The sequence below is a fragment of the Festucalex cinctus genome, chromosome 2 (genome assembly GCF_051991245.1).
Source record: "Festucalex cinctus isolate MCC-2025b chromosome 2, RoL_Fcin_1.0, whole genome shotgun sequence".
In the NCBI taxonomy this organism is placed as follows: Eukaryota; Metazoa; Chordata; class Actinopteri; order Syngnathiformes; family Syngnathidae; genus Festucalex; species Festucalex cinctus.
The window spans coordinates 1890546-1911012 of NC_135412.1; the positions used below are offsets into that span (position 1 = coordinate 1890546).

At 38.2% G+C, this 20467-nt stretch overlaps 1 protein-coding gene across 4 annotated transcripts in view; it reads right to left on the bottom strand.

Annotated features, from left to right (window-relative positions):
• Nucleotides 1-20467, bottom strand: part of fgd (faciogenital dysplasia) — a 76624-nt gene that overhangs the window by 55061 nt on the left and 1096 nt on the right. The window contains exons 1-3 of one of the 4 annotated variants that reach the window (XM_077512062.1): nucleotides 15291-15543; nucleotides 13444-13573; nucleotides 10861-10980 (exon numbers count right to left, since the gene is read on the bottom strand). In XM_077512062.1, the coding sequence (XP_077368188.1) occupies nucleotides 10861-10882 (22 nt within the window). In that variant the 5' untranslated portion in view covers nucleotides 10883-10980; nucleotides 13444-13573; nucleotides 15291-15543. Of the gene's footprint in view, nucleotides 1-10860; nucleotides 10981-11791; nucleotides 12151-13443; nucleotides 13574-15256; nucleotides 15544-20467 lie in introns of those variants that run through there. The other 3 variants (XM_077512061.1, XM_077512063.1, XM_077512065.1) reach the window with 3 other exon arrangements.

Below are 20467 nucleotides of genomic sequence, written 5' to 3' on the forward strand. Positions count from 1 at the left end.
ATATCCAAAAATTGATTTTATTTAAATTAGAAATGAAGAAGAAGGGGAAAAGGCAGTTGTAGCCCACATGCTGTTTTGGTGGAAAAAGGCACTTACAATACAAAATTGAAAGCACGCACGGATTTTTTTTTTTTTTCACTCACTCATTCACACACGTAAGCTTCTGTGAGTGAGTGAGTGAGTGAGTGAGTGAGTGAGTGAGTGAACAAAAAAAATAATAATCCATGCGTGCTTTCAAATTGCCGCGGGAGTGACGTCACACAGCCGACACGTTCGGCCGGCCTCGTTTGCGGCACCCCCTCCCCCCCCCCCCCCCCCCCCCCCCCCCCCCCCTCTGCGATTGGCTGGAGGGGTGTAAACACTGTCTTTCCACAGAAACATCCCGCTGTTTCCAAAACAAACACAAAATGGCAAAATACAGGCTGGGGGCGTGGGGGTTTAGGACAAAATCACCACCAGAAATTAAGAAAAGCCCATATCTATAAATTGAAAAGTAGTTAATTTGTTTAAATCCTGTATTTATAAAAGTGCATTTTCCTGAGTGAAATCGGCATACTGGGCCTTCAATGACTATCAGTCCAAATCCTGTGAGTCCCCTTTGAACTTACTTGGACAAGAATAAGAACCTGAGGCACAAAGACTCCCCCGCCCGAACAAACAAACGTGCAAAATGAAGCTAGAGTGACATCATAATGCTAACAACTGCTTGCCATCTGCTACATGTAACCTCGACCTGAGCACGTCCACCCCCCAAATCCCACAAGCCCCGCCCCCCGGTACACGAAGGAAGCCGGTTTCTACAGAGACGACTCCTCTGATGATCAGACGAACGACACAATGCCTTCAGTGTGCTTCGAGGAGCCGCGCTCATAAAATGCGCACGCACACACAACGGCAGAGAAATAAGGAATGGAACATGCTTTTACTATTAGGGCTGTTTTGTTTCCATATGACTTTCCCAGGAAAATCCCCCCTCATCTGGGAAAGGTTCAACTAGACAGACAGACAGACAGATACAAACGATGTGAAATGAAGAGAAATTGATGCCTTAGTCCAGGGGTGTCCAAAATTTTTCATTTGAGGGGCCACATACAGAAAATCCGAAGGACGCAAGGGCCACATCATGTTATGAAGAGAAATTGTGTTTAGTCCTAAAAATTGGACAAATAATTGATTTGTGCTTTTGCATATTTAGAAATATGCTACAGTATATAAACCAATTTATTTGTAATATGGCAGTAGGGTTATTATACTTTTGGAATTTTTCATTGTAGTTAGTTTTTATTAGATTAGTTCTTTAAAAAATGCTTAGTTTTAGTTTAGTTTGTTAGTTTCAGTATTAGTATTAGTTGTTTTTTTAAAAACTGTATTACTTGTGCCCAATATTTAAAAAAAAAAAAACACCATGGGAGTGATGTCATCTTTTGGTGCTTTTCGATTGGCTGCTTCAGATGACATCACTTCTGTGTGACACACTTTCAAACGTCATTATTCCGGTTGATATCAAAATAAATCTACTAAAAATCACATTTAAAATCATCCCCAAAGGTTCGTGCATAAAATTAATTACAAAACACGAAAACGAAAACGACGTTTGCTATAATTATAGTTTGTAAACATAAAATGTAGTTTCAGTTAGTTTTTGTTTTTTAAAAAGCATTTTAGTTTTAATTTTATTTTGGTAACAATATTGTTTTTTGAATTTGAGTTTTAGTTTTTTCATTCATTTTAGTTAACTAAAATAACCTTTTAATGGCACCTGTTTTTCGACACCCTCCCGTCTTACTTTGACCATCTCCAAACATTTTTTATTTAGTTTATTTTATTTGAGTCAAATGCCATTTTTAGCATGTGTCGCAGGCCACTGAAAAATGGACGGCGGGCCGCAAATGGCACCCGGGCCGTAGTTTGGACACCCCAGCCTTTAGTCCCATGACCAAGACACAAAGACGGACTTCTTTCAAGGCTTTTGCAGTTGAGCTGCTATTTTTATTTTTATTTATTTATTATTTTTTTCCCACCCGTTAATCTTCAGAATTGTCCTCGCAAGGCATGTTAATATTGTGAACAAAGTGCAACAATCGGGATGATATTGATGAGACACGCGAGTCCTTCACTAGGTGCCACAGTTTGACTTCAACAGTTGGTACCATTTAGGAAAACTAGGTCACTTCCTCCTCCTCCTGTATGTGTGTGCGTGCGTGCGCGCCTCTGCTGGACCCTCCAATAGGCCGAGAGACCTCCAGTATAAACACGTTGTGCTACTCTGAGCAGAAACATCCTCAAACCAAACATGTCTCCTCTCCTCAAGCGCTCCAACTATGCAACCTTCTCATGAGTCGAGGTTCTGTGGGCGCTGGAGCGCCACTCGAGCTGCGATATCGCATGTCAATGCTGCAGCTTCAGCTCTCGAGTAGAAACTTTGGAACTTTTTTTTTTTTTCCCTCCCAACGTGTGGAAAGAGGAGGTCAAAGTTGTTCAAATGTGATAGCTGCGTTCAAACTCTACGTCACTTGTGTCCCAGAGAAACATGAGGAGGAAAAAAAAAAAACATACATGCAGCGTTATGTTCTACCGTGTTATAATAGGGATGTAACGATGCCAGCAATATCGTGATATCGTGATGTTAAAACTGCCACAATATCGTCGTCGTCATGTTCACGATATTTAACTCATTTGCTCCCAATAACGTGTAAATATGTTTTTAAGTGTCCCAAAGACGTATTTATACGTTTTTTTGTTGTTTGTTTTTATGCTAGAGCATACAGAAGGCTTTGATGCAGCCTCTCAACTGCAAAGAACGGTTGCAGAAATGGTAGTTATGACACAAACGGCCAGCAGGTGGCAGCAGAGCAAAGGAGATCAACCAGGGCCATCTAGAAAAAAAGCTAAATTACTTACAATTTTGAATAGATTTGCGAAAACTGATGAAACTTAGCTCTCTTCTAATGCTAATTGCTGCAAAACGGAAACAAATAGAAACATACTTTTTTTTCTGGTGAAAGAAGAGACTTTAATCTTTCTTTTGATAGGTTCCATGCTTTTATAACAATAGAACACAATATTCTGTGGGCCTTGCAAAATCAGTCAAAATCCAGTAAAACAGCCGGGAGCGAACGGGACTGGTTCTGTGAAAATGGCGGCGAGTGAATGAGTTAAGCTATGATGTGTCCACTACAGAGGACATTTTTTTAAATTTAAATGCTCGGCTCAAATACAGTTAAAATGATTCAAACAATACTTTAATGTGGTCTTAAGAGTCTTATAGAAAACATGCTAACAACATTTAAAGCCGAAATTTGTTCAATAAAATGTGTTATACACTTTTTCCTCTTTCCTAAAAAGTGCTTGCACTGAGGGAAGCCATTTTCTTTTATGATGCAATTCAAGGTAGCAAAGCCCCGCCCCTACACATTTGGTATAACTGGAAAGCTCCGAATGTCCTCTATAGAGCACAAAATTAGTTAATTCAATCGTATGTACTTGGGTGGGAGATATTCAGGTTTAAAAAGGTCCACTACAGAGGACACATTTGAATTGCTGGTAGCCAGGAGGATGTTTCTCTCCACTTAACAGCAAGAGAGTTTTCGCCGCTGAACGGATGAGCACGACAGCAGTCACTCGTGAACATTGTTTATTCCTGGAAGTCAAAATTTTGAGCATTACTCTGCTTACCGATGGCGCGCACGCACGCACACGTCATTCCGCTATCTTCTTGTCAGTCACGTTACGCCAGTGAGACAGCATGAGTCACTTTTCAGGCCATCCAGAAGCTCAAGGCTCTTTCCACGCTGGCCTGAGTGTCACATTGATTTTCCTAATGGCGGTCATGTGCGGACGCTGCTGCTGCTGCTGCACAGTCAAGACGCCACTGCAGCTCTTGCAAGCGTGTATGTGGGGGAAAAGTGCTCGAGATTGTCATGGCTCACTTTTCTGACTGGACATTTTTTCTCTATCTTTCCGACTGTCCTAAACGTGGACCCATCTGAGGCTCTTGACCCAATTTTTGTGAATCGTAAAAGTGGTAAATGACTTGGACTTGACCTTTAGCCAATCATCACTCATCAATCAGATTTGATGGTTATTTGGTTTAAAGTTAGGATGCAATAAGCCTCATAAACGGCTTTTGATATGAATAATGGAAAGTAGGGGTGTCAACAAAAATCGATTCGGCAATATATCGCGATACTACAGCTTGCAATTCACGAATCGATTATGTAGGCGGCCGAATCGATTTTTAAACATCCATTTTTGATAGAAAAATATTCAACAAAACGTCTTACGTACGGTTAGGGTTCACACTAGGGGTGTAAAAAAAAAAATCGATTCGGCGATATATCGCGATACTACATCGCGCGATTCTCGAATCGATTCAATAATCGGCAGAATCGATTTTTTTTTTTTTTTTTTTTTTTTTTTTTTTTTTTTTTAAGGATTCACACCTTGAGCATGGAAGAATGTTATATGAACGGCACATTAAGCCTTAATATTTTTATTTTAATGCTGTTCAAACATGAAACAGATTACAACCTCTATAAGACTGAAATTTCAGATAAATAAATAATACATTTTCATATAAATCTTACACTCTACAAGCTTACTGATTAGTATTTTCTAAATATGAATGGAAAAAAATCGCAACAATCGACTTATAAATTCGTATCGGGATTAATCGGTATCGAATCGTGACCATTCGTATCGGGATTAATCGGTATCGAATCGAATCGTGACCTGTGAATCGTGATACGAATCGAATCGTCAGGTACTAGGCAATTCACACCCCTAGTTCACACCTTAATCATGAAAAAATGTTATATTAATTAATGGAGCATTAAACCTTAATATATTATTTCAATGCTGTTCAAACATGAAACAGATTGCAAATCTTACAGTGTACACGTGCAAGTTTACCAAATAGTATTTTCTAAATTTGAGTAAAAAATCACAACAATTGACTTGTAAATTTGTATCGGGATTAATCGGTATTGAGTCGAATCGTGATACGAATCGAATCGTCAGGTACTGGGCAATTCACACCCTATTGGAAAGTGTTATCAGGTACTGCGGTTCAGAAAACGGAACTTGAGCATCAAGTCAGTCGCACGGCAGAGCTGTCAGGTCAGGTGAAGTGTTGATCTTGAAAAGGAAAACGCGGCTGTTGGACTGGTTCTCGGCTTACTGGGAGACCTGAAAGTTGTGACAGGTGTGTTTTCGTTTGCGTCGCACAGGGTTTCATCTTATGTTGAGAGCCCAAGTACTATTATAAAACATTTTCAATTAAAACTTAGTTTTCAATGTGTTTAAAAGGAAAACTACACAATACACATAATAAATATAATACACAATAGGGCAGCGGTGTCCAAACTACGGCCCGGGGGCCATTTGCGGCCCGCCGTCCATTTTTTTTTCAGTGGCCCGCGACATATGCTAAAAATGGCATTTGACTCAGTTCAAATAAAATAAAACAAAAATGTTTGGAGATGGTGAAAGAAAGAAGGGAGGGTATCGAAAAACACAGGTGTCATTAAAGGTTATTTTAGTTAACTAAAACTAAAAAAAAAAAAAAAAACTAAACCTAAAATTAAAAAAACAATACTGTTACCGAAATAAAATGAAAACGAAAATGCTTTTAAAAAAACGAAAACTAACTGAAACTACATTTTATGTTTACAAAACTAACTAAAAATTACTAGAATTATAGCAAAAATTTAACTAAAACTAAGCATCTTTTTAAAGAACTAAGCTAACAAAAAGTAACAGAACCACCCTGAAAACTAATAAAAACGAACGAAAATGAAAAATTCCAAAACTATAATAATAACCCTACTGCCATATTACAAATAAATTGGTTTATATACTGTAGCATTTTTTTTCTAAATATGCAAAAGCACAAATAAATTATTTGTACAACATAACATTATGTGCCCCTTCAGTCCTTCTGATTTTCTGTATGTGGCCCTCAAATGAAAAAGTTCGGACACCCCTTCAATGGGGCCAAAAATACTGCAACCACTTTTCTGTGTCGTTTTATTGATTTATCGAGAGACTGCAAATGAAAATAACCGCAAGGTACAACGCAAAATAGCAAAAACTGGCGAAATAGGAGAAAATGTACCGCCCGGCATGTCGACTTTGGGCAGGGAAAAGAAATTAGCAAAGCATAAAAAGGTAAGCAGTTCAACTTGTCATGATTTCCGCACTTATTTCAGGCTCCGTGAATCTGTCAGGGGTTGGAGAAAATATCGTTTGAAACCAAAGTGCAGCGCAGCACTTTAGGTTCAATGTTCTCTCGGTATTGCATTACTGCCGCTCAGTAATTTCGATTAAGCTTCAAGGGCAAAACGATTTGTCCATATTACGTCCAATATGGCAGATCAACAGGTGAAAAAGTGCAGTCGCTCATCCGTGAGGACTTTCCAACCGGAAGGTCGCGCTTCAAGTCCGGCTGTGGACAAAATGTGAAAATGGCAACTGTGTGAATGTCGGACTTCTTTCATCAGGGAAAAAAAAAAAGCATATTTCCATCTGTTTCCATTTTGCAGCAATTAGCATTAGAATGGAGCTAAGTTTCATCATCATTCACAAATCTGTTTAAAACAGTGGGAAAAGAGGTTTCAACATAACCCTGGTTGATCTCTTATACTCCGCTGCCACCTATTGGCCGCTTTAGTAATAACTACCATTGCTTCAAGCTTTTTCTTCAGTTCAGAGGATGCATCAAAGCCTTCTATGCTCTAGCACAGTGGTGTCAAACATACGGCCCGCGGGCCGGATCAGGCCCGCAAAGGGGTTTAATCCGGCCCTTTGTAAGGTAAAAAAAAAATAAAAATTGTAATGTCGGACCAATTAATCAGCCAGCCACAATCAAATATATATACATTTGTAATTTCACAAGCAGTCCACAGATGAGTAATGTAACTTGTACACGGAATTGCCCTGTGAGTCATTATTTTACACACAACTTAAAGTTATGGTTTGGTTAAAAATCCATCCATCCATCCATTTTCTTGACCGCTTATTCCTCACAAGGGTCGCGGGGGGTGCTGGCGCCTATCTCAGCTGGCTCTGGGCAGTAGGCGGGGGACACCCTGGACTGGTTGCCAACCAATCGCAGGGCATTGGTTAAAAATGAATAAATAAATAAATAAATAAATAAATATACATATATATATATATATATATATATATATATATATATATATATATATATATATATATTTATTTATTTATTTTTTTATCATAGACCAACAAAAATGTGTAATACGACACAAATTCTATAACTGGGAACACAAATACATAGGACAAGGACTAACATCCTTATAATGTCATTAACTGTGCCACACAATGCATTCTGGGAACTATAGATATGCAAAACAAGTAGATTTAACACATCCGGAACTCATACAGGCAAAGTGTTGCCGCATTCATGTCATTTTTTTTAAACAACACATTACAGTTAAGCAGCGTAATTTAGGGCTGGCCCAAAAATTGCAAAAAAAATCTGCGTATAATTGACGGCAATTGTTTTTAAGTTATACACCATTATTTTACCGGTTCGGCCCACTTAGTAATATATTTTCCTTCATGCGGCCCCTGAATGACTGTGACACCCCTGCTCTAGCATAAAAAAAAAAAATGACTAGAGTGATTGCTATAGTTTTTAGGAATAGGTGTTCTCCTAATCATTAACTATTAGTTTTACGGAAAAAAAAAAATCATGCATTAGGGATCAGAAATACTGATATTACCAACATGCGGAAATAAATGCAGTCTACAAAGTAACACTTTGTGATATTACAGTCGTAACTGTAGTCTGATTTCTTGACTGTTAAAAGTAACATTTTAAATGTGTTGTTACTCAAAAATGTGCCCATTTGGGAGTCCAATTGCGTGGATATTTGTGATGTCTCTGTCCTCATAAGCACGTTCACACTGTGGCTTGTAAATTGTAGCATCTTCTGGACGCAACAAGTCGAGGTGGGATTTAATCACCGGTGCCTTTTCAACGGCACAGCCAGTGCGGCTCCGCGTATTGAGTTCATTAGATGTGTGGCAATGTCATGACATGCAACAGCAGCAACCGCTTTTGACATAAAGGGCCATGTGCAGCCATTTTCTGGTGTTAAACCTCAGCCCCCCAACACCCCCACCCCCGACCCTTGTGAAGTTGTGCCTTTGTTTCTACCTTGGAAAAATTCAGCCCCAGCTGTACATTTAACAAAGAAATAGTGGTTCTTTAAAGGGGAGAAAAGTGGTGATGACTTTAAAGACTTCAAAAAATTCACCATACTTTCTGCACTATAAGGCATTATAAGGCGCACCTTCAATGAATGACATATTTTAAAACTTTTTCCATATATAAGGCGCTACAGTAGAGGCTGGGGTTACGTTATGCATCCATTAGATGGTGCTGCGCTAATTGGGAATGTCAACAAAACAGTCAGATAGGTCAGTCAAACTTTATTAATAGATTACAAACCAGCTTTCTGACAACTCCATTCACTCCCAAAATGAATAAACAGCTGTTTTATTATTTTCTCTCAGGTAAAGTATTAGTATTAGCGAGTGATCCAAGATGGTGGGATCTTCTGCGCATGCGCGTCACCGATCGTGCAGGGTCACCGATAGCGTCTTGACAGCGAGACCTGTCGCGGCTCAATATTGATCCATATATAAGGCGCATGGTCAGCTTTTGAAAAAAATTGACAGCTTTTAGGTGCGCCTTATAGTGCGGAAAATACGGTAACAGTGTTTTGATTTAATACCAATGAAATGGTGGCGCCCAAAGTAATAATTTTTCACAGGACCTGAAATTGCAGGCGGTGTTTGAGCATGGGTAAGGTAGCTGCCAGAAATGTGGGAAGAAAAAGTCATCTTAGATAGCCAGTATGTAAAATGCAAGAAAAAGTCTTAAAAAAAAAAAAAAAAAGAAGATGGACCAAGGGAAGCCGAGTAGATAATATTCTCACCGTCCTGTTCATTTTCCTCTCGCACGGTGTTTATCTCACAAAGAGAGGAGATGTTTACATTGGCTTGGTTAAACACAGACAGGCTCGCATAGCTTTTGTTAATAATAAATAACTTAAACAGCGAGCCAGGACGTCTATGCTTAGTGAGAACCAACCACCATTGTGCTATATAAACTGGGGGTCAGGGAGGGTAGGGGATAATTCAGTCCTGAGTCTGTGATACAAATGTCACTTAAAATCATGCAACACCTAATAATCGTGATAACAGATATGCAGACGATGAGTCTTCTTCAATTCACTTGAACCCTCCGCCGGCCGAAATGAAAATAAGGCAAAACGTGCAACACGCAAGCTTGCTTTGGTTCCCATGTGGAAGGGATAGTTGGAAGCCAGTGTTTCTCAAGCCTGGTCCTCGGGGCGCACTATATCCACTCCAGCATGTTGTCCATATCTCCCTATTCCCGTCGCAGGTGATTCCAATGACAGCCTTGTTAGCAAGCTCTGAAGAAGCCTGATAACGATCCTCACCTGCGTTGGAATCAGGAGACATGGAAAACTGGATGGATAGTGTGCCACGACTCCGAGGACCAGGCTTGGGAAACACTGCCGTCAGCAACCTGAGAGCACACTGGCAAAAAAAAATAAAAAAAATGTGTGCGTGTGCACGAGAATGTGTCGAAAGAGTTGGGTACTGAAGTTTGATATGGGACAAGTGGCAAATTCCAAAAAAATAATAACAAGAAAAGGCCTTGATTGAGTGAAAGTGGGAGAAAACAGCTGGGATGTATTTTGACCACCAGATGGCGCTGTTTTAATATTTTCCCCCTGTTACGTATTTTATGTATAATACAGAGCAGAGATTACTGTTAATATGAATAATAAATATTTACTGTAATTTCCTTCATTTGTGTCATCCACTGGAAAAGTGTGAGCAGAATCTACTTTGTGATTCAAAGAGCCAAATGGACGTAAGCTAGCATTAGTAGCATAATATATGACTGAGCTTTAATGAACCCTGTAAGTAGCCATAAAAGGTGGGGGGGGGGGGGGGGGGGGGGGGGGGGGAGCCAGTAATGAAAAAAGCCTGTATGTTACAACAGTATGTCCATTAGATAGAATAAGAGTACAGTATTGTAGTTTTCTTTACGTGTATTGTAACCTACCTAACTGGTACTTTTCCACCACACGTTACCAGCTCGACTTGGCTCGTATATCTCCGTTTGGGGCAGTCTGTCACTTTCTTTCTTTCAATCAACATTTTTGGAGTCGTACGAATATTCAAATGCCACACATTATGGCCTATGAGCTGAAATTCAAACCTTTGAACTGTGAGACAGACATGCTAACCTGTACCTCGCCGCACTGCTTACAACTACTGAATAACTCAGGACCTCAACTCCACTACATTTGGACCGGAAGTAGTGACCTCGCTCGCTTTGTGTCACACACACACGCATATTCATTCTTCCTCTATGCATCCTCCTCGCCCATCACACACACCCATGCAGAGTAAAACACGAATCAATCAGGTTTGAAACAATAATCACGCTATCAGCAAATCCGATTTAGAATGTCAACGGAATCGGCAGTGAAAGTGTGTCGGAACTTTAGAGTTGGGCCCAAATGTGCTCCAATATTTTGTCAAGTCAGCTCCGGCAGAAACCCGATCGTGTGGCCGACGTGGAGCCGATAAAAGCCCGCAGCTGTCCCGCTGACAGCTGGCAACAACAACACAAACATCTTCCTTCTCCTCCTCCCCCTCTTCTCAAAAGAACCATTTCGAGACGTAACAAGAAGCCGCGAGACGAACCCGGAATCAAAACTTTGGAAAAGCGACCTTTTTTCTTTTTTTTTTACACAACACAGTGCGTTCACAGACTCGGTAACTTACCAGTTGCTGAAAGTCCCTGCATCTTGCACACACAAACAAAAAGTTGCTCGGCAGGCTTATCCTTTTCCAAGGAGAAAGTGGAGCATCCAGCTTGGACAAGCGTCTCCTCTTCGCGGACCCCTTCAAAATAAATATGGATTTAAAACAAGAAAAAGAACCCGCCCATGATTTCGCTAGTGGATAAAACAGATTTAAACCGGGTCATTATGAAGTTTTTTTTTTTTCTTTCTGTAAAAATCGCCGTGGTTCTGCGTTGCTCCTTCCTCCTCCCTCTCCACACATAAAGAACTCTATCCTGTCCTCCCTTCTGCTGGAAAAATGAAAATGCGCGCTACCGGTGCCAAGCGCGCTCACGCCAAATCTCATTCATTGAGTTCGACTTGAAAGTGACTTATCAAGTTTAAAAAATAAAATTAAATAAAAAAAAAAGGCCACTTGGATCCTGTAGTGTTCTTTAAAACTACTAGCCTACATACAGTACTCAATAAAAATAGTAATTTTGTGTTTTTAAGTTTTCTATAGCTCAGCCAGGTGTGGCATTTTTGTATTTATTTTATACTAAAATGGTGATGGCTAAGCTGAATATACAAAGAGAAAAGTATTTGAATAAGCACTCAATTATATACTTTTGACTTGATACTAATTATATTAGTGAATCAACTTACACATACAAGAATATGAATATGTACAATAATATGAATATTTTAAACAATAGCACTAAAGACGAATTGAACCCTATGACAAGAGATTGTATAGAAATGTTTGTTATTGAACTCCAAAGTGCTCTAGGTTTAAACATTTTAATACGTTTGAAAAGACTTCATTATAATTAAAAGTTAATCGGGTATCTGAAGAAGTATTACATACTGAGTATATCAAGACACAAATATTCACACAACTAAAAACAAAAACAAAAAAACTTTGATCCTACCTCACAGGCTGTTATGTGCAGTGCTCAGCACAAATAATTACACTCCAACAGATTAGTTGGAAACATTGCCCGCTTATACTAAAAATAAAAGAATTTAAAAAGTCAATGAATAAAATACCCCCACAAATGTTGCAATTTGTCAATGTTCACATAAACACAAAATGTATTTAATGCTGTTACAAAAATAATACTAGCTATAAAAGTCTAGCAAAGCTAAAATAATAATAATAATCATCATCATCATGAGAGCAGCTATACAGTACTAATGTAAATATTAAGCACTGTATTTGGAAACGTTTTGATAAGGATGACTGTTGGAGCCAATAACAAATCTGCCTTGATCGTTTCCGGGCCAGCCATTTGTGAGGAATAGCTCAAAAACAACTTGCTGCATGCTTGCTTTGAACTGCTTTCCAATCAGATGAACGAGTCACTGCCTTTATGAGTCATAAACGAGTGACAGTAGTCATCATAAGATAAATGGAAAGCAGTTGGGATTTAGTCAAAGTTCAGTAGTCATTTAATGATGTACGAATGTCTTCTATTGCATGTCTTTTTTTTTTTTTTTTTAATCTTTCAGACATTATTGCTGCAGAAACAAAACAATGTAAATGTCCATATTGTGGGACAAATAAAGGAAAAATCTATCTTTTTAGACTACAAAGTAGCTATGATCAAAGATTCGACAAGCTCCTCAAGTATAAAGCAATCTTCTTTGAACTTTGACATGTCGTTTTCAAAGGCTGGCGGACATCTTATGACGGCATCTCGGTCTTCTCGAAGAAATGTTGCGTATCGCATCGAGGCACATAACACACATAAAAAGTACATTTCGGTCTTGAAAAATGAAACATCTTTAGAGAATGGAATGTATATTATTCACAAGAATGCATGTTTGTTTATTTGTTTTCTGTAATAGTTCGCATAAAAGTTTAGAGCTAAGATAACAGTTGCTCAAAATGGAGTCTATAATGTCATGTAACTCCCTCATATGTGGTTAAAGGACGTCACTTGGCGCCGTCAACTTTAAAGACATCACAGCCACACTTATAACAAAGCGACAGAAACAAACGCAAGCAAAGAATGTTTAGTTTTGGTTCACTACAAGGTTCAAGCTAACCTAGCTAGCTTCCCCTTCACATCTCGCGCAGCTAGTTTATCCGCATCTGGCAGTTGAAGGCAAACATCAGAGAGCTTGTGCCTCTTATTTTTGAGTTACAAACCCTGCGTGTTGTCTTTTTTGTTTCTGCTTTCATCAAAAAAGATCACACTTGAATCCCAATAAATCATTTGTGAGCATCCGCCGTGACACTTACTCCACAAATTAGCTGAAGGAACGCTATATCGAATTTAAACAGAACGCCTTTTCAAGTCATGGAATTGAAGTTAAAGTCAAGTCGAGTCTTGAATGCCAAACTCAATTTGAGTCTTTCAGAAGTTTTTTGTTTTTTTTTGCCAAGCAAATCCTAAGTCATAAATTCAGTGACTCGAGTTGAGTCGATTTAATAGCAAATTGAACACGGTCGGTCCCTCTGGGATATATTCTCCCCTCAACTGTTTTTGGATAAACATGAAACTCAACGAATAACCACACAAAAGGTGTCGAGAAAACAAGTGCGAAACCGACCAGTGATGAGTGTGACGTGAGCTACCTGGTTGTTTGTCCACATTTCAAATCTTCTCTGGTGCTAATAACCGCACAGACTTGAGACGCTTGTCAGCATTGTTTGTCTTGGAGGTGTCAAGATGCCTCCTACTGTTTGAATCAACAGTTAGCGTGTTCTGCAACGAAGCACAGACGTAATGGTAAATAAATACATAGCTCGGTATTAAGTACATTATGAGACATGAAAATACTATAACATGTTTACGGTTAAAACCTTAAAGTTGTCTGATACCCTTCACCATCCATATAGGTCCACAGACTACTGTATTGACCATTCCGAGTAAGATCACAACAAGTCTAAATGGCAGGTTTTCAAATCGGACTTATCCCACTCGGAGTGTCTCAAAGGGACTGCAAAGCGGAGGCCGATTTGTCCAAATTCTATGTTGTTCTGTTTAACGCAGTCATTCCAAATCACGTCGTGCCATGTGAACTATATTGTCTTGTATTTTCATTTGCCTGAATGCTTTGAGGTCGGAACTGACGCAAGCCGAGCGGGATAAGTCCGATTTCCCACTTTCCTTGAATGCCTCACTTATCCTCGGTGAAAGGACGTTGTTCGATCCGACTTTGGATCATTGTAATTTCATTTGTGAGGATTATTTTAGCTTGAAAACGTGATAAAATGCCGTTTGACTTCTATATGCCCGGTTTGTATGCTAGTCACAACAGGCAAAAGCAATACAATACGCTGTGGGAATGAAGTGTTGCATTGTGGAATATATATATATATATATATATATATATTAGGGGTGTTAAAAAAAATCGATTCGGCGATATATCGCGATACTACATCGCGCGATTCTCGAATCGATTCAATAATCGGCAGAATCGATTTTTTTTTTTTTTTTTTTTTTTTTTTTTTTTTTTTTTTTTTTTTTTTTTTTTTTTTTTTTTTTTAGGATTCACACCTTGAGCATGGAAGAATGTTATATGAACGGCACATTAAGCCTTAATATTTTTATTTTAATGCTGTTCAAATGTGAAACAGATTGCAAACTGTTTGTGTACAGTGGCTCACGGTTATAAGCCTCAAGTTTTAGATAAATATATTCATACAAATCTTACAGTGTACATGTACAAATTTACTGATAGTATTTTCTAAATTTGAATGGAAAAAAATCGCAACAATCGACTTATAAATTCGTATCGGGATTAATCGGTATCGAATCGTGACCATTCGTATCGGGATTAATCGGTATCGAATCGGATCGTGACCTGTGAATCGTGATACGAATCGAATCGTCAGGTACTAGGCAATTCACACCCCTAATATATATATATATATATATATATATATATATATATATATATATATATATATATAACATAATATAAGAAATATAAGAAATGCCGGGCTGTTCGGAATAAGCAGAGTGCGCATTAAGTTTGCGCATGCGCGAGGGAAGAAAACAAAACAAAACAACGAGGCTCCCAACTACCCTATCAATTTGAATGGCGGAGATTAGTGACAATCTTTGCCTAACAGTACACTTTAAAGCTTGCAAGTCAACTTCTCCGATGTCAGTAAACCACATGCTATACGTGTTAATAAAAAACAGCAACTTTCCAGCCGTTTCTATCAGTCATTTTCAATGACCGTTTGGTAGTTTCACCTACCCATAATGCACCTTGAATTCGCGATGCGCACTTCGCTTATTGTCAATATAGTTAGCTTATGTGATGTATACCGTCCTGTATAATAAATGTGTAATTTTGATGGCGTGTTTTGTCAAGTCATCATCTGAAAAGCGATTCTGCGGTCAAATATGTGTAGTGGAGATAAAACTCAAGTTCACCTCGCGTTGAATCACATCATGAGGTCGAGCTCACATTTGTTTCCGCCATCAATGGTCTTATTCCTGCTCCAGTGGTTCTCTCTCTCTCTCTCTCTCTGGTGTGTGTACGAAGAAGAGCCACGTGAGAGTTTGTCTTCCTTCCGACCAGCTGATTCATGGCTCACTGCTCCTTCAGGCTCCACATGGATTGATCACATGGCCGATGCTTAGCAAGAGGGCTCTTTTGTCGGCACAAACTCACACAGGCCAAATCTTTCAAAGTTGCCTTCAGCGAATTGTGCCGAAGCTCAACTCAAACGGTCTTAGAGCGACATCAAGTGGCGCTTTCTGGTAACGCTTCCGACGTCTCAGATGGGAAACAGCTGTTCTGCTGCTGCCGCGTGACTCCGCCCTAAACATGACTGCATTGGAGTCATGGGAGCAGTCCTACTGACCCACATTTAAGTCTGCCAGTGCAGCCTAGTGAGAAAGCCAACAGAGGCTCCACTTTTACAGACGTGATGATCAGCTTTATGCTACAAGTGACGCCTTGTAACACATTGCTTATTATTGTATTTATTTATTTATTTTAAAAATGGCATGGTTATTAACTCATTCACTCGCCGCCATTTTCACATTTCGCAATCCCGTTCGCTCCCGGCTGTTGTACTGAATTTTGACTGATTTTGCAAGGCCCACAGAATAATGTATTCTATTACTATAAAAGCATGGAACCTATCAAAAGAAAGATTAAAATCTCTTCTTTCACCAGGAAAAAAAATATGTTTCTATCCGTTACCGTTACCGTTTTGCAGCAATTAGCATTAGAAGAGAGCTAAGTTTCATCAGCTTTCAGAAATCTACTTAAAATTGTAAGTAATTGAGCTTTTTTCTCCTTTGCTCTGCTGCCACCTGCTGGCCGTTTGTGTAATAACTACCATTTCTGCAACCGTTCTTTGCAGGTGAGAGGCTGCATCAAAGCCTTCTGTATGCTCTAGCATAAAAAACAAAACAAAAAAACAACGTATAAATACGTCTTTGGGACACTTAAAACATTAAAACAAAAACGTATTTACACGTTATTGGGATCAAATGAGTTAATAAAGAGGTTCAAGACTTATTAATGTAAAGCCAGCAAATGAAAGGGACACTTTTTACTTATGCACTAAAATGAGTGCTGTCAAACGATTAAAATGTTTAATATGATTAATCACACTTTTAAATTTTGATTAATCAGCTAAATTACTTGCATAATACAAAATAAATACAAAATACCGTAATATTTTAACATTAACGCATTTTATTATCTGAATGTCATTTGCAAACATTGATTTAAATGCAGCATCATATCAACTGGGTGCCATTCAGCAATTCTTAATTAATTAAACGCAAATTACTTTTGTTTTATTTAAAATCCCATCGGGGTGTTTTTATTTTTTATTTTTTTGTTTTTTTTAAGCGAAATTTACCACCGAGCATACCGACTGGAGTCTCCCCGCTCAACTTGGAAAAACAGGCGCCGGAAATGACGTGCATTGACCTCATCACTGACATGCGCAGCCTTCAATGTAACCATCCGCGGTTACGTTCAATGCTCAAGTGCGGTAAAAAAATAAAATAGTACGATTAATATGCGCTAATACGTGATTAAAGCGACATTTTTCTGTGATGAATTAATCTATTAACGCTTTAACTTTGACAGCCCTACAAAATACATCTTTGAATGGATTTTAAAAAGTTATTTAGAAAGCAGGCTGTACTACGAGCCCCAACATCTGCTGGTCTCCAGAGCCTGAACAGGAAGCACGGGGGGGGGGGTCACCAAAGGTCAGAGGAAATTCTCTGCGATGAGATGTGTGGGTGTGTCCCCAGAGGGAAGCAGGAGAATGAGAGGAAAACAAGAGTGATGGCAGCTGAGCCCGAAGGCCGGCCGGGAAGAGTCAGCAAGTGGGAGTTGTTGTTGCGCATTGTATGAAACGTGATCCTGAAGCCGTCCACAGCTGGGAAGCTCTCCCATGCGTGGCGTCCATCTGGGAGTGCCTGCCACACACTTCCAGAGTTAACCCTGCAACTGCTGCTGTGGAGGAGCTACTGAATATACATAATAATAATAATTTTTACAGACTAAAGAACTCTTTTTGTCTACCGTGCCATTGTTCTCTACAACTCCTCATTTTAGGGGGTTGCATGCACTTCACAAATATGGCACTATACTGTACTTTATTTAATTCAATCTTCAATTTATTGATTGAATTTTTATTTTTTTTATTATTATTATTAATTCAATCTCTGGTGTAATAACCTCATTTATTGATTGACTGAATTTTTATTTGTTATTTTATTATTATTATTATTATTAATTCAATCTGGTGTAATAACCTCATTTATTGATTGATTGAATTTTTATTTATTTCATTATTATTATTTAATTCAATCTCTGGTGTAATAACCTTATTTATTGATTGATTGAAATTTTATTTATTTTATTTTTATTAATTCAATCTCTGGTGTAATAACCTTATTTATTGATTGATTGAATTTTTATTTATTTTATTTTTATTATTATTAATTCACTCTGGTGTAATCTTATTTATTGATTGATTTAACTTTTATTTGTTATTCTATTTTTATTATTATTATTAATTCAATCTCTGGTGTAATAACCTCATTTATTGATTGATTGAATTTTTATTTTATTTTTATTGTTATTAATTCAATCTCTGGTGTAATAACCTTATTGATTGAATTTTTTATTTGTTATTTTACTGTTATTACTAATTCAATCTCTGGTGTAATAACCTCATTTACTGATTGATTGAATTTTTATTTTATTATCTGTTCTCATTGCTGCCGGTCATGTAAATTTCCCAGAGGGAGCCATCTCAAAGGGATCAATAAAGTCAAGTCTAAACACACACACACACACAAAACAAAACAAAAAAACTCTGCGACTTAAGTCACGTTTATTGATTTTAGCCAGCATGACTACCTTTACACAGTTGCACCCACATCCCAGCTGGAAAGCAAACAAAACACTTTTAACCGGGTTAGTTCAGCAGTATTGCATCCGATTCGTCTCACGATAATTTATTTATGTCCTAATTTTCCAACACCCCAAAAAGTTCACCTGTTTGTTTTCACCCGCTGTGTAAAGGTCCCATAACTGATGAAACATGCATATGACATTTAGTTGTAATCCAGACCGCTAATCATAATGCACATTATTGATAAGAATACAGTACTGCATGACAAGTCAAATAAATATGAACGCACAGGTGAAGTCATTATTTCATATAAAGATATCAAACTCTTATGGATCAATACTGAAAACACAATATAAAGTTTGCACGGCTAGTTTAATTATCATAATGCGGCAGCTTCCAGCAAACAGAAAACCTTTTTTTCTTTTCTTTTTAAAATCTTCAGCAGTATCAGAATTGCACTTTTTTTTTTTTGTTATTGTTCTTGTTAACTTCACTTCCGTATTGTTAACTTTGACGCCTCAACAAACGAGCACTGGCTATCGTGGCACTATTCACGTTGGTTGATGCTAATTTAGTTTTCTGTTTCCTGAAAACAAATTGCTTAACAATGTAGTAAAAAAAAAAAAAAAAAAAAAAAAGATTTGAAAATGAAAAAAAAAAAAAAAAAAAAAAAGAGACAAACATAACATAAAATGCGCTCTCTGCACATTTTTTTTTCCAATAATACTATCGATACCAAACGACCTTCACCAAACAAAGCTTGTAGTTTTCCAACAACACACTCAGCTACACAAACACACGAAAGATGCTTGGAGCCGTTTTGTTCAACAACCGTCGGCCAAAAGGGACTTTTTGGTTCTCAAAAGTTTGATTGAAAAAAAACAAAACATTTTTTTAATACCCCTGAATTTATTTGAGAGGCTCACTGACCGGCAGAATTCAATACAATCTTGATATTTACCGAGCTAATTCTAAAAACTTCTTCGTCATGCAGAAAAAAGGGGCACGATTCCCTTTTGCGCTTATTGCTGCTCATCGTCATTTTGGAGTCCCAAGCCCTCACCCGGCGAGACAAAAAAAAACAAAAAAAAAACACTAAACGCTAGTCTAAAATTCTCCCTTGAAACAATGAAAGGCACTACTGGTCAGAAACAAAGAACGGAACCAAACAAAAAAGATCCCCAAGCCCAACTGACACTTTTTTTTTTGCAGTCGGTGCTTTTGTCTGTCAGACCGTTAAAACGGTGTACCAAGATTTGGCACGATAAAACCAAGAGAGAACGAAACAATTCCAATTTGGAATTTAATGGTCGCGATTGCAGAGAATTCTGAAGGTCAGCGATCCCGTTTTTTTTTTTTTTTTTTAGTGGAACGCCCTCGGTAAGAAGCGAGGAAAAAAAAAAAAAAAAGTCACAAAGACGCAACTTAGCGATTCAAGTGAGAGCGTCGTCAAGTTTCATTGCGTTATTTTTGAACTATTCCTAGGAATAATAAATACACGAAAAACCCCAGAATTCGATCACCCTGGATTTTTGTAGCGAATATGGCAGTAGAACAAACATAACAACAGATAAATAACAACAACATGTGATGAAACATATCAAAGAATGAGTAACTGATGTATAATTCCTTTAGGATTAGGCAAAAGTTGTAGCTCTGTGGTTTGTGCGGTAAACTTTAGTCGAGTACATATTTTGTGGGACACGCATACAGTCATAACTCGCATTTATAATATCCTATCGTGAATATCTCACAAACCATCGTAACTAACACACTTTCCTAAAGGTTAATCATAATCTGTTAAAGTTCTATATTATGAAAGTGCACAGATTAAAAACAAACTAACAACAAAAATAAACATGGACAAAAAAAAAAACAAAAAAACATCTCTGCTTTCTCACAGGTGGGATGAGATTAGCCAATCATAATCAATTCGGATGCTTTCGTGCACACAAATTCGTAATGCTTTTGACATGCAGGATGTTTTTATATGATAGACGGAAAGATTAAACGTGATAGGAGGTAGGAGGAGCCAATCAGGTGGCACGCTATAACACGTAAAATGGACGCAGATGTAGGAATCAAAGTAAAGGTCTATTTAACGCTCTCTCTTTTTTCTTTTTTTCTGAGCTCCGACGTGAAGAACGAGTGACTCGGCAAATCAGAGTCTCGCGGTTGAACAACCAGTCCGCAGTTTTCTCCTCCAAAAATAATGAAACGAGCGTCTCCGTCGGAAACGACGAGTGAT